Raw genomic sequence first — 12,076 nt, 5'->3', positions numbered from 1 at the left:
AAAGAAGCTGTTTAGGGCATGTGAAAATCAGCCCTGCAGCACCAGGAGAGCCCCAGGGCCTGTTCCCCTGCCAGCTGGGCTGTGGGCTCTGCTCTTCCAGCCTGCAGATCAGGGGGCTGGGGTGAGTCTGGCCATGGGGCACCCCTGGCTGGGCAAGAGCATGGGACATGGGGGGCTGGAAGCTGGCTGGCCATGCTGTTCCCTTCAATATTCCTCAAATGTACTCTCCAGTCAGCTCCTGCAGCTCCTGAATGGAGTTTCCAGTTTTGACCCAGGCACACTAATTTACAGTGGTGTTCTTATCTACTGGGTTTTGCTAATTACTGATTTTTCCCATCAGTGTGTGGGATTATTCTGCTGTCCCTGTGTATGTGCAGTATATTTAACTCTGCAGTCATAGCTTCCATTTGCAGTTCCAATCCAGAGGAAAAATGGCCTAAGAAGAATCAGAATGCTCATATCCTGTGATTCAACTGCAGCTTTGCATTTCTTCATACAGGATCCAGTTTATGGAAAAGGGAAACTTGGAGAAATTCAAGGGCTTGTCTTGGGAATGCTGGACACTTTTAACTATGAACAAGTAAGTTGCCTGTGTTTCTGTCCACCACTGCATGCAGCATCATTTTAGCTGCCTGGCCTACTGCTCTCTCTCTCTCTTATTTGTCATTTCTGTCTGCAGGGCAAAGTCAATGGGCATGCGAGTGATTTTTGTGTGATTGGGGGATGGGGAAGGAGTTTGGTTTGCTCACAGATTGCAAGTGAAGGGACTGACAGGTACATGGTGAACACCTCTGCAGCTCAGTTCTGTGTTAAATGTACCAGAAGGATAAACATCTGCTTTTTCTCCAGCTCTTCCTGCAGTTAGGGATGCAAAGGCACAAAGCTGATATGTTTTGTCTCTCTTTGCAGTTTTAAATAACAGCTTTTTAAATTAGGCTGGTTTTACACTTCCAAGTGATAATGCTGCACTTCCTTTGTGTCCTGGTGAGATTTCCTCTTAATCTCAGTCCTGCTTTTCTCAGTCCAGTCCCAAATCTCCACACTTTCCCCCTGAACAGGATGCAGAGTGTTCCTCCAAGCCCCCTCACGTGGCAGAGCCCCAGGCACCAGCAGCCAGTGCAGAAACACAGTGGGAAATTGCTTTGCTGTGCAGGCTGAGCACCAGGAGCCTTTATCTGGGTTTGGGTTCTTGCAGAAGGCCTGGGCAGCCCCTGTCCCTGCCTGGCAGCTCTGGGACAGGCTGTGTGCCCAGCTGGGATCCTCTGGTGCTGCTTTTGCAGCTGCTGCTGTGGAGCAGGGATGAATCAGGGAGCAGACCCCTGTGCCTGAGAGAAACTTGGTGCTTGAAACTCAGGGTGGTTCTCTGGGCCCTTGGAAAACAAGCATCCATTGGGAAGAACAAGCAGATGAGCAGTTCAGGGGTTTTTTAAGCACTTTAATTGCTATAGTGCATTTGAGCTTTGATTTTTATTAGCACATTTCTCCTAAAATGGGGATAGAAGCAGTAGCTTGCCAGGTAGAAGGGAAAAAAAAAGGAGATTTGATGTGGAAGATGACAAAATGAGCCTGCCATGCCTCTGTTAATGCTCTTGGGCAAAAGTCAATACAGGACTTGTCTATTTGAGAGTGCAGAGGAATTGCTCCATTAATGTCTGATGAAAGGATAAGTGTTTTAAGGTCAGGGGATAGAAAGCATAGGAGAAGTGATTTTATTGGGTTGTTTCTGCTCTTAGTGAGCTGCTAAGTGGCTTGTTCTGAAGAACTGGCTGGCAGGGAGTTTCTGCAGCCTGGAGGTGACAGACTGACCTGCTCTCTGTGTTGTCTTCCACACAGACCCTGCTAGAGACAACCACAAGCCTTTTAAACCACGATCTCCACTGGTCCCTGTGTAACCTGAGAGCCTCTGTCACCAGAGGCCTTACCCCAAAGCAGGATTACTGCTGCATCTGTCTCCAACAGTACAAAAGGAGGCAAGAAACTGCTGATGAGATCATTGTTTTCAGGTAAAGTTAAGGGCTGGGGTTGCAGCTGTGATCATGTTAATAGTTTTAAAAGGGGAAACGAATTCTGCTGGCTGGTTTGCCTGAGTAGTGATCTGTATTCCTGGGAGCACACCTCCCTGCTGCCCTGCACTGAGAGGGGCTGGCTGATCACACCCATCAGAGGCTGCTTTGCATGCAGCCAGCTTTGCCAGGAGCTGGCTGTCAGTTTTCTGTCCCCTCTCCCAGCAGTGTGCTTTGGGCACTGCAGCACCCTGGGCTCCTTTGTGTGTTTGTACATCTGGGACCTGCCACAGCCCTGGCATCTCCCATGTGCTGTCTGTGCCCAGGTGTCTGTAAAATAAGGTGAAATCATTGTTACCTTGGTGTATCAGCAAATGGGCATCCAGTGTTGACTCTGGGAGTCTGGAAATCAGCAGGAGGGTGAGGATACACTGCTGGTTCCCAGATACAGCCTTTGCCCACTGGGCAGCCCCTTGCCCTCCACCCTGCAGGGCTCAGGAGGTGCTGCCCTGCTTCCCAGCACAGACTTGCTCTCTTCCAGCTGTGGCCACTTGTACCACTCGCTGTGCCTGCTGAGCAAGGAGTGTGGGGTGGTCACCAAGGGCCTCATGAGGTGGATGTGCTACAAATGCAACTCCAGCAGCAAGGGAGGGAAGCTGAGTGAGAACTTCTCAGAGCTGAAGAAAGGAACTGCAGCCTCCCTGGCACAGGTAAGTTTTGCGAGGTGGTTTCTTGTCAGGTAAACTTTCATCATCACTTTGTTCTCTGTCTGTGCTTCCAGGCAAGACTCTGATTCAGTAGCTAAGACACTCTCAGCAGCTAATTGGTCACTGTTCTGAATGCCAGTTTATTTTGGTGGGGGTACAGCTCTGGAGGTCAAGGAAATTTGTTTATCCAGAAGGTCTCGGAGCTGGTGTGAGGGGCAGCTGGATGCTGGACAATTCCTGTCAAATTATTTTTAGGTGTGTTTTATATAAATCTTAGATTGAAAGCAGGCATATTCCTTGTGGCTGGATTGTAGAGCCTCTGTTCCACCTTCCTAGCAGATAATCTGGCTCTGGATAAAAGGTCTGGGATTAATTTGACTCACTAAGTGCTTGCACAATATTTTAAGAAGCTTGAGTGTAACCAAGATTGATGCAGCTGGATTTGGGTGAGAGAACAGAGAATTAATTTGTATTTATTGTCAGTATTTGTGCACTGAAAGTTTCATCATCCCTAATTCTAACTGAAGTACAGCCTCAAATATGCATGGAGCTGTTTTTTTCCTGGGCTGGTGCTGTGGATGGTGAAGCCCCCATGGCAGGTGGTTTGTTGGGTTCTCTTCAGGGATGTTGCATGTGGGCAGCTGAGCTCTGCTGCTCCATGTTCCAGTGGCTCCTGGGTGAGGGTTTGTTCCCAAGTGCCTCAGGGTACTTTGTGCATTTGTCACTCTATGGATGTGCACAGAGCAGCATTTTCACTCCTAGAACCAAACGAATTCAATCTTGGAGTATGTTTTTATAGTAGTACTTTGGTTTTGTTGGAGCAGATGATTTCAATTCCTGCCAAACCCATCCCGATCAAAAGCTGGCTGAGGGCCTGAGTCAGCTGCTGCACTCACAGGAGAGCCTTCCTGCTTGGGGACATGTGGGGAAAGGGAATCTTGCAGGCCTGTGTGGAGCACCAGGCAGGCTCTGCAGGCAGGCTCTGTTAGTCTTTGATTTGGTGACAGCAGCAAAGCTTTCCAAGCAGGAGCTTGGAAATGGAGTGTGATCCAAGCAGGCTGAGCAGTGTGTGTGCCCTGTCCTGTCCTGTCCTGCCACAGTGGGATGTGGGCACTGCATCTAAGGCTGGGAAAGTTCAGCAGCCCCACATCTCACCCTCTGCACTCCTGCCCCAAAGGAGTGAGCATCAATGGGGATGACAGGCTGAGGTGTAGTTTAAAAACTAAAAGCAGAATTAACTACTAAAACTGCATTCAGCATTTGAGTGCCTGACACTTGATTCCAGTGCTTTATAATTGGGTTATCCCTGAGTTTCTCTAGGGCAGTCAGTCAGGGAGCCCCTGTGGCTCCCCTTTGATATCAGTCTGACTGACCCTGTAGAGAAAGAAGGGGAAATGCTCCACATGCCATGGCAGTGACTGGGGTAAGGAGGAGATGTTTCCTTTTATTTAACTGATGAAAGGGAGGGGCTGGCTGGGACTCAGGGCCTGAAGGGAGATGTGGAGAGACTGGGTGGGGAAGAGGACTTAGAGCATGGATCACGTAGTGCTAGCTGGAAAGTGTCCATCCCAGGCCATCCCAGTGAAGGATGGTGCCCTGCTGCTGTCACATGCTCTTGGCAGGGAAGTCATGGCTTCCTGCTGCACACACAGAGCCCCAGCACTGCTCAGGCCCCCAGCTCCTCCTCCTTGTGTCCCACATCCTCTCCAAGTCTGGGATGTTCCTCACATATCCAAATTACAATATTTAACTGTTGTACTCACATGTGATCAGACTGTTGTGCAGTCACATCTTAAAAAAGCTGAGTGTATTTAGGCTTGGCAATAGAGTGGAGAATCTCCAGCTCCTGCAGGAAATCTGTTTGCTGAACAATCACTGCTCAGCAGCATTAATTAACCCTGGGAGGTAAGGATTCCTCTGACCTGGCCTGGGCTGAGTTGCAGAGTAGAGTTTCTGTGCTGGGGCAATGCTGGGAATGCAAACTGGGGAAGATGGGACTTCTCTGTGTCCTCTCTTGACTCTGCTGGCCCCAGTCAAACCCACAGCTCTGGGCTGGACAAGCTGCTCTGGCTCCACAGCTGGTGTTTGTGAGCAGGAAATCCTGAGCAAGGTCCTGCTAACAGCATTGTGTTTCCAGCCCTGCCCTCCTGAGAGTCAGATCTGGGGCTCCCAGGCCCTTCTGCGCAGAGATCTGTGGGGAGGGCGTTTCCCTGTAGCCCCTTTGAAGACCCTGCAAGCTTTGTTCCTCTCATAGCAAAATCTAATACGGGCATCTTCAGCTGAGGTATTTATTTTCTTGGGAAGCATTGAATTAGGAGTAGAGTCCTACTGAGAAATGCCACTGAGCATCTGGAGTGCATTTCACAGCACTAATTCTGCCCTGCCCAGGCAAAGGCTGTCAGTTTGAATCGTGCAGTGTGGCTGAGATGTGTATGTGAAGCGACAGCCAAGCAGACAGGGCTTCCTCTGCCCTGTGCTCTGTGTGTGATGCTGGGGCCAGTCCCTCAAACTGGGGAGGTGGAGAGGTGCCACAAAGCAGCACTGACCCATTATGGGATTAGTGACAGTGTGGATTTCAGTGGAACCTTGCTGGGATGAGGGCTTGGCACTCTCTGCCCCAGCCAAGGGGAGCAGAAAAAAGGGCACAGGGGATTTTCTTTTCCTCTGGTTCTATTACTGAAAGTTTGTGATTTCTGTGTTACCCCTGAGCCTCAGTGCTTTTCCAAGGGTAATCCTCTGGGGCTGGACAATCATCTATCCTGCTCTCCCTACCTTGGAGCATCCCCTAAATGAGAGTTAAATGAAATGGGAGCTTGTTTTCATGGTGGGTCCCTAATCCACTTGCAGAGCTGAGTGTTTGCTGTGGTGTGTGTGGGGGATGAGGGCTCAGCAGCTGGGCCACTGCCTGAATACCTGCAGGAAAGGCTCTGGATGTCTCAGCCACTGATTCCCAAAACTCATTTGCCTCATTTCAGCGAGCAAATGTTCTCCATTTATTCTGCCAGCTTATGCACTGGGGATGAAGGAGAGGAAGAGTCTTGGCTCCTGGGCCATAAGCCCTGCCATGAACCCCTGAGCTGCCATGCTCTGGTTATTCTGTGGCCGAGCAGTTCTGAGCATGCTGCTGTTGGAGCTGTCCAGATGGCAGATATGTTTTATTCAGGACTTTAATCCTGTCAAGTCACGCCAGGATGGACAATGGACGTGATCCATAGTTAATCCAGTTTGTCAGGCTCTACCTTTGGGCTCTGTCCTGCAGTTTTCCCATGTCCCTCCCTGTGAGAGCCTTCTGGAGCCTTTGAATGATTCCCCCGTGGGAGGGGCTGGTACCACATCCCTCATGTGACCTTAAAGGTCCCTCTGCACCTTCTGCTTTCTCTTGGGCAGTAGTGAAGGTTTAGGTTGGGTTTCTTCACCAAAATTTACTTTAGAGTTGACAGATGTTACATGACCTGCATCCATCCGGAGACAGAGCTGCTGTTACTGTTTTCAGGGTAACAGTTATTAACTTGTAATAACTTGTAATCAGTTACTAACTTGTCTCCAGGATTACAAAATACTTCCAAGGGTTTGTAACTTTAAAAATATCCAGATGTGATCCCCCCAGTAACACCACAGAGATAATTAGTGTTTTACACAGTTACAGGAATGGACATTCTCTCCTCTGTGGAGAATGTTCCCATGTAAAAATTACCTGAGCAAATATCCAGTCCTTTGGCTTTGGAGGTGGATTCCTTCACTTCAGCGGGGAACAGGAAATCCATGTGAGGAAGGAGCTGGAGACACAGAACATCTCTGATTGCTTGTAATGGAAACAAAAGTGATCTAGTAAGAAGAATACTGAGTGCAGGTGTCTTCATGAGCAGGTAGAGGAGGAATGGCACCAGAGTTAAAACTGCAAACAGTACAAATTGAAGAAGACTGATTTGAAAACCAAAGTTATCCTATATCAGCTTTTAAATCAAATTTGACTGTTTTCTTGAGCTTCTCATGCTGGGGAGTTGGGTGAGTTTTGTTGTTTTGTGGGGTTTTTTGAGAAATATCAGAATGAATTGTAATTGTGTCCCCTGGCCTTACTTCAGAGCAATCTGCAGCCTGGCAGGATGCTCCTTGCACTGCCTACAATCCAAAGTCTGGCCCTGTGGGATCTGTTCAAGAGCCTCTTGGCTCTTCTCTAGAAAAAAATCTGTGCTTGGGACCTCTGAATTCTCAGATGCAGGTGCTGAGCTCAGCTCAAGCACAGGCCTGTTGGGTGCCACCTTTCACATTTAATCCATGTGCTGCCATGCTTCCCTCAGAGCCTGCTGGAGGAGAAAAGAGCACCCTGTCTGCTGGGCCCTGGTGTCCAGGGAGGATGGGTGGGGGTTGTGTTTGTCTAATTAACTCTGAGCAGTGTTACTGCTCCTTTGGCTGAAGGCATCAGTGCAGGTCCAAGGGAATACCCCAGCAGCACCTGGTGTAGGCAGGAGCAGCTACCCAGAGCCTGAGCAGGAGCACAGGGACGTGCCTGTGTGCTCCCTGTCCAACACAGACAGTGCCCTCCCCTCCTGTCACTGCAGCCTCACGTGGCTGCAGCAGTGACTGAGAGAGCACAAACAGACCTGTGCTCTCCCAGGCCCTGAGTGGGAGGTTTGCTCCTCAAGCTCAGCTGGAAACAAGAGACATCTGCCCTTCCCCTGGTGCTGCCAGGGCTGTGTGCCAGCCTGCCTGTGCTGGGGAGGCTGCCCTGCCCTGGGCACCTGGGGCTGTTGGCTGACAGGGAGCAGGCAGGGCTCACCTGCTGCCAGCACTGGCCCCTGTGTGCTACCACAGGTGAGGTTCTGGAGGCTCTGGGACTGTCCCAGGGACACTCCAGGCTGTTCCCTGGGCAGCTGTGGGCTGGAGTCTCTGCCTGTCCCAGAGTCTCCTTGGGCAGGGGCTCTGCAGAGATCAGCAGCAGCAGAACCCTGCTGTTCTCAGAGGGGTGTCCTGAGGTTTCCCTGAAGCTCCTTAGCAGCTCTGTACTGTCACTGTCATTGCAGTGACTTTGGGTCACAGCCTGCCTTGCTCTCTCTTTGGTTGGTCCTTCTGGGCTCCTGGGAGTACCCTAAAAGCAGCAGGGCCTTATCTGACAGAAGAGAGGCAGATTTACTTAGTTTAACATTAATTGGCTGGGTTTTCATTAGAGCCCTGAATTTGGGTACCTGTTTATAAGGCTGATGAGCCATGGTGAAGCAGGGGAAGGAAGGCCAAGGGTGAGCTTGATGTCCATTGCCTGTGGGCTCAGCTCTGTAAATGGGAGTGTGGGAGGGTTGCCTTTGTTCCTCAGAATCCCAAAACCCTCCCCAGGACTTCTGGCTGCATCTCTGTGTGTTAAGGGAGCAGCCCCTGGGGCAGTGGGGTGCTCTGAAGCTCTAACTGATGCAGCGATACCTTGTGTGGAAGGAATGGCTGAGGGGCAGCTCTGGGATGGGTCTCTTGGCGTGACTGTGGATGGTGCCTCTGCTCAGACTGTTGGAATCTGCTTTGCCTAAGCACTGGCTGATGATGGAATTTGTAACTGTGAAATTAAAGATAATTGCAAGCTTGGGAGGGCTGTGTGGTGACTACCAGAGGGGGTGGAATACGTGCAAGAAAAACATGCAACAGAGATTAGCATTAGTGGTGGGATCTGGGAGAGCTGGGAAATGGAAAAAGCCTTTTCCCTTCCTCCTGGCCAAGATCCTCAGGGGATGAATTGCCTCTCTGGGGTTCTGTGTCTTGTCTGAGGCCTTTCCCAGGGGGTGTGGGGATGTGGCTGGAAATGGGCTGGAGGTGCTGAAGGGTCCATCTCAGATGGCCAGCCCTGGAGACAGAGGCTGTGCTGTGGGGTGACCTCAGCACCTTCCACTGACACCTGAGTGCTGCTGCTGGACCCTGGGAGCCTCCCATGGCTCCTGAAGGGAAACATGCCTTTAGTGATATGGTTTAAAAGGAAAAGGCCTGACAGCAGTTGTTTCCATGACAACAGAAAGAATTGCCTGCAATATTTCAGCTCATCAGCCTGGGAACAGCCTGATTGATAGTTACGTATGTGTGGTAGAGAGAGAGCAGGAGAGGGGTGAGGCCAATTATATTGCACTTTCCTTGTCCTTGAATGCTTGTGGCCACAGCAACTGTGGAGGGCAGTTTTTCCTTGCTTTTTGTGTTTTCCAAGTGAGGATGACCTGTGTGTCCCTGGGAAGCACCGGTGCAACCTGCTGGCTGTGAGTCCCCGACCCTCCCTGTCCCAGGCTCAAAGCCTATGCCAGGTGTGCAGGGAATGGGGGCATCTGGCTCCCTGACTGGCAAATAGTTATTTACACCACAGAGAATATCCTGGAGGAGAAGGAGAGAGCTTGGCAAATGTTTCCAGCATAAGCAAGCTGCACTTGGGACACTCCTTTCTTCCCACACTAATGATCAAAGGCAACACATGTGTGGGTTTTGGGGTGGTCTCAGAACTGTCCAGGCTTCAGGAAACCCATGGGGGGCTCAGTGCATCTCCCATTGCCAAAGACCTTAAAATCAGTGCAGCTTCACTTGGTACCCACTGGCAGAATTGTAGCATTTTTGGTTGGTGGCCCCTGGAAGATGTATTTTGGAGAGGATATTTGAATGTTCCCTTAAAAATAGAACCCCAGAGACAACAGATGCCAGCCTGCTGCTCATGAGGGAGGCTGTTCTCCTGGCTCCTCTTGGGGTTTCTTGATGATGCTTTTGCTTTGCAATATGAGCAGAAACATTCAAAATAGAAACATTGTGGTGTGATAAATGGAACAAACCTACAAGAATCTGATGCTTTGTCATCTCTCCCTGGGACATGTAAATGGTGCCATTTACAGCAGTTTGATTGTGTGCCACCCTCTCTGCCTTGGTGCAGCTCTGGGCCTTCTCTTTGCCCTCACCTGCAGCTGCCCCTCACTGCTGGGGGACACTTGGCCTTGTACCCAGCAGCTGGGCAGGGCCACGGGATGTGGCTGCCACTGCCACATGACTCACCTTGCCTCCCCTTTCTGCTCCTCATTTCCCAGCTTTCAGTCTGTAACACCCCACTGGAGGACAAGAGATGGGACCTCATGATGCCATTACAGGATGCCAGCAGTCATTGGCAGAGTCCCGGGGCAGCAGGCACACACAGCCCGTGTCCCTCCATTGTGGGGCAGCAGGCACACACAGCCCGTGTCCCTCTGACATTCCTCTGCCTCGGTGTCGGGCTGGGCGGGGCCAGGACACAAGACAGGGCTGGGGGAAGCTCCTGCTGCCGCCTGGGAAGGAGCCTGGACAGGCTGCTTGGCCCCAGGGGCCCGTTGCTCCTCTTCCCAGCTGGCTGTGAGTGAGTTTTCCCATGCTTTTTTTCCTTCCTCAGAGGTATCCCAGTACTGCCAGTCTGTGCCATCAGGGACAAAGCCCAGCAATAACTCATTGTGGATGCAGGGGTGTAACTGTCCTTTGGGCAAGAACAAGACTAATTTTTTCCCCCCAAAACCTGGGGTGCACATAATGGCTTCATGCCAAGGCAAAGATGGCTAAAAAGTCCTCCCAAACAGGTTGTGGACTGACTGCTCCTGGCCCAGGAATTAATTTCTTTGTGTAGGAACTTGACAGCCTGCTCTGCGTGGTTTCTGTAACTTTCTTACTCTTTTTCAGATGAGTTCAGAGTCTGTGTTGGATCCTCAGCAAATCCAAGCTTTTGACCAGCTCTGCCGACTGAACCGAGGCACTTCCCGAGTACGTACCCCCTTCCAGTATTCCTTCTGCTGCCACACTGGTGATGGGCATTTTTCCTGTGGCCCAGCCAGACACTGGCACTGGCAAGCGAGGGCTCTGGCTTTTCTCTGGGATTTGGTCTGGTGCTGGCACTTGGCTGTGGCACACTGCAGGGCAGCCATGCTGGGGAAGCCACTGGCAGGAAAACCATGGGAATGGCTCTGGCTTTGTGGCTGGGCCTGACAAGTGTCCCTGGGATGATCCTTTGTGGATCTGTAGCTAAGCTCTCCTCTAGACACTGTAGCTCCTGCAGTGGCTGGGAACACTCCCTCCTCCTATGCCCCTGCTGTCCCAAGGAGAGCACAGCTCCCTCTGTCCCTGGCATTTTCCTTGTGCCTCCTGCCTTTTTTGGCTGTGGATGTTGGCACTTTCAGTTCTTTCTGGGTTTGTTTTTCAATTATGTGACTTCAAACTAACTTAAAGACCCCTGGAGAGTTGTTCAGTTGAGGACTGGTGACCTGCATGAAGCTCAGTAGGGTCCCTCCATGCCATCCATGCCCTTGGCTTTACCTGGGTCAAAGCTTCTCTCTCTGCAGCAGGGACACAGTGACACCCTGGGCTCTGTGTACCTGTGGGAGTGTTCCTGGGGTGACCAGGGGTTTTCCTTGCAGCTGGCTCTCCTGACGGAGCTGGCACGTGGTGACAAGCATGGGCTGCTCAGCGTTTCCCACGGGGACCCGGCCACCAGCAGCGTCTTCCAGAACGAGAACTTCCAGCTGCACCTGACGCCCCCTCCTTTGGCTGAAGAGTAGCTCCTGCCCTGGCTGCTCCCAGGATGTGGTGCTGGGGAGCCTTCCCACCACACCACAGGATCATCCCCCACATCACCTTCCCAGACCCTGCTGTGCTCACCCTCACTGGGCACTGGTGGGTCGTAGCTGGTGATGCCCCAGCTGTGCTTTGGCAGTCATGGGGCAGCTGGGCTGGAAGCTGGAACTGTGGGACAAACCCCAGCATGCTGGGGCACAGGGAGGGCTGCCTGTGCTGACCCAGTGGCTTGTGGCAGCAGTGGGAACTTTTCCAAGTAACCAAATCAGCTCTGACCTGCTGGAGGAGCCTGTCCCATGCCCAGAGGCCCTGTGTCCCTGTGCTGTGCTGGTTCTGTGGCTGGGGGCCACACCTGAGTTCTGTGTTCTGCTAAAAGCAGCTGTTCTGGCAAGGCCTGGCCCTGCTGTCTCATAGCAACAGCCAAGGGATCTGAGGGCACAGAATGGGCAAATCTGGGGAAGGCTGAATAATGCAGGAAATGACACCTGTGTGAGCAAACTGACCTGCGCACACTGTGTTCTACCAACCCATTAAAGAGGCCCTTGGTTGAACTTCCTGTGACTTCTGCACTTCTGTGAGTGGGCTGCTGCTAAGAGAAAGATACATCTTGTGGGTAAAGCTCAAACCTCCCCTCTCACCTCTTACCTGTGTTGGGGGTAGGAGGAGTGTGTGTGTAGAAAAGGTGCCTCATGCCCTTGGGGGCTGCAAGGAGTAGAGGGTGGATGTGATGGGCACTGATGGTCACAGAACTTTTAGCACTTTGCTCTCAGCACTGTAACCCACTGTTGGAGGGGTTTCTGTGTTGTCACACACACTCCTCTTCCCCCTGCT

General features: G+C 51.5%; 1 protein-coding gene across 1 annotated transcript in view; it reads left to right on the top strand.

Annotated features, from left to right (window-relative positions):
• Nucleotides 1-11,796, top strand: part of VPS8 (VPS8 subunit of CORVET complex) — a 64,095-nt gene extending 52,299 nt beyond the window's left edge. The window contains exons 41-45 of the mRNA XM_066556642.1: nucleotides 500-580; nucleotides 1,834-2,003; nucleotides 2,545-2,713; nucleotides 10,358-10,438; nucleotides 11,089-11,796. Of these exons, the coding sequence (XP_066412739.1) occupies nucleotides 500-580; nucleotides 1,834-2,003; nucleotides 2,545-2,713; nucleotides 10,358-10,438; nucleotides 11,089-11,229 (642 nt within the window). The 3' untranslated portion in view covers nucleotides 11,230-11,796. The remainder of the gene's footprint in view (nucleotides 1-499; nucleotides 581-1,833; nucleotides 2,004-2,544; nucleotides 2,714-10,357; nucleotides 10,439-11,088) is intronic.
• The last annotated feature ends 280 nt before the right edge of the window (nucleotides 11,797-12,076 follow it).

This window comes from Molothrus aeneus, chromosome 10 (assembly GCF_037042795.1).
Source record: "Molothrus aeneus isolate 106 chromosome 10, BPBGC_Maene_1.0, whole genome shotgun sequence".
Classification (NCBI taxonomy): Eukaryota; Metazoa; Chordata; class Aves; order Passeriformes; family Icteridae; genus Molothrus; species Molothrus aeneus.
This window is presented reverse-complemented; position numbering and strand designations above follow the sequence as displayed.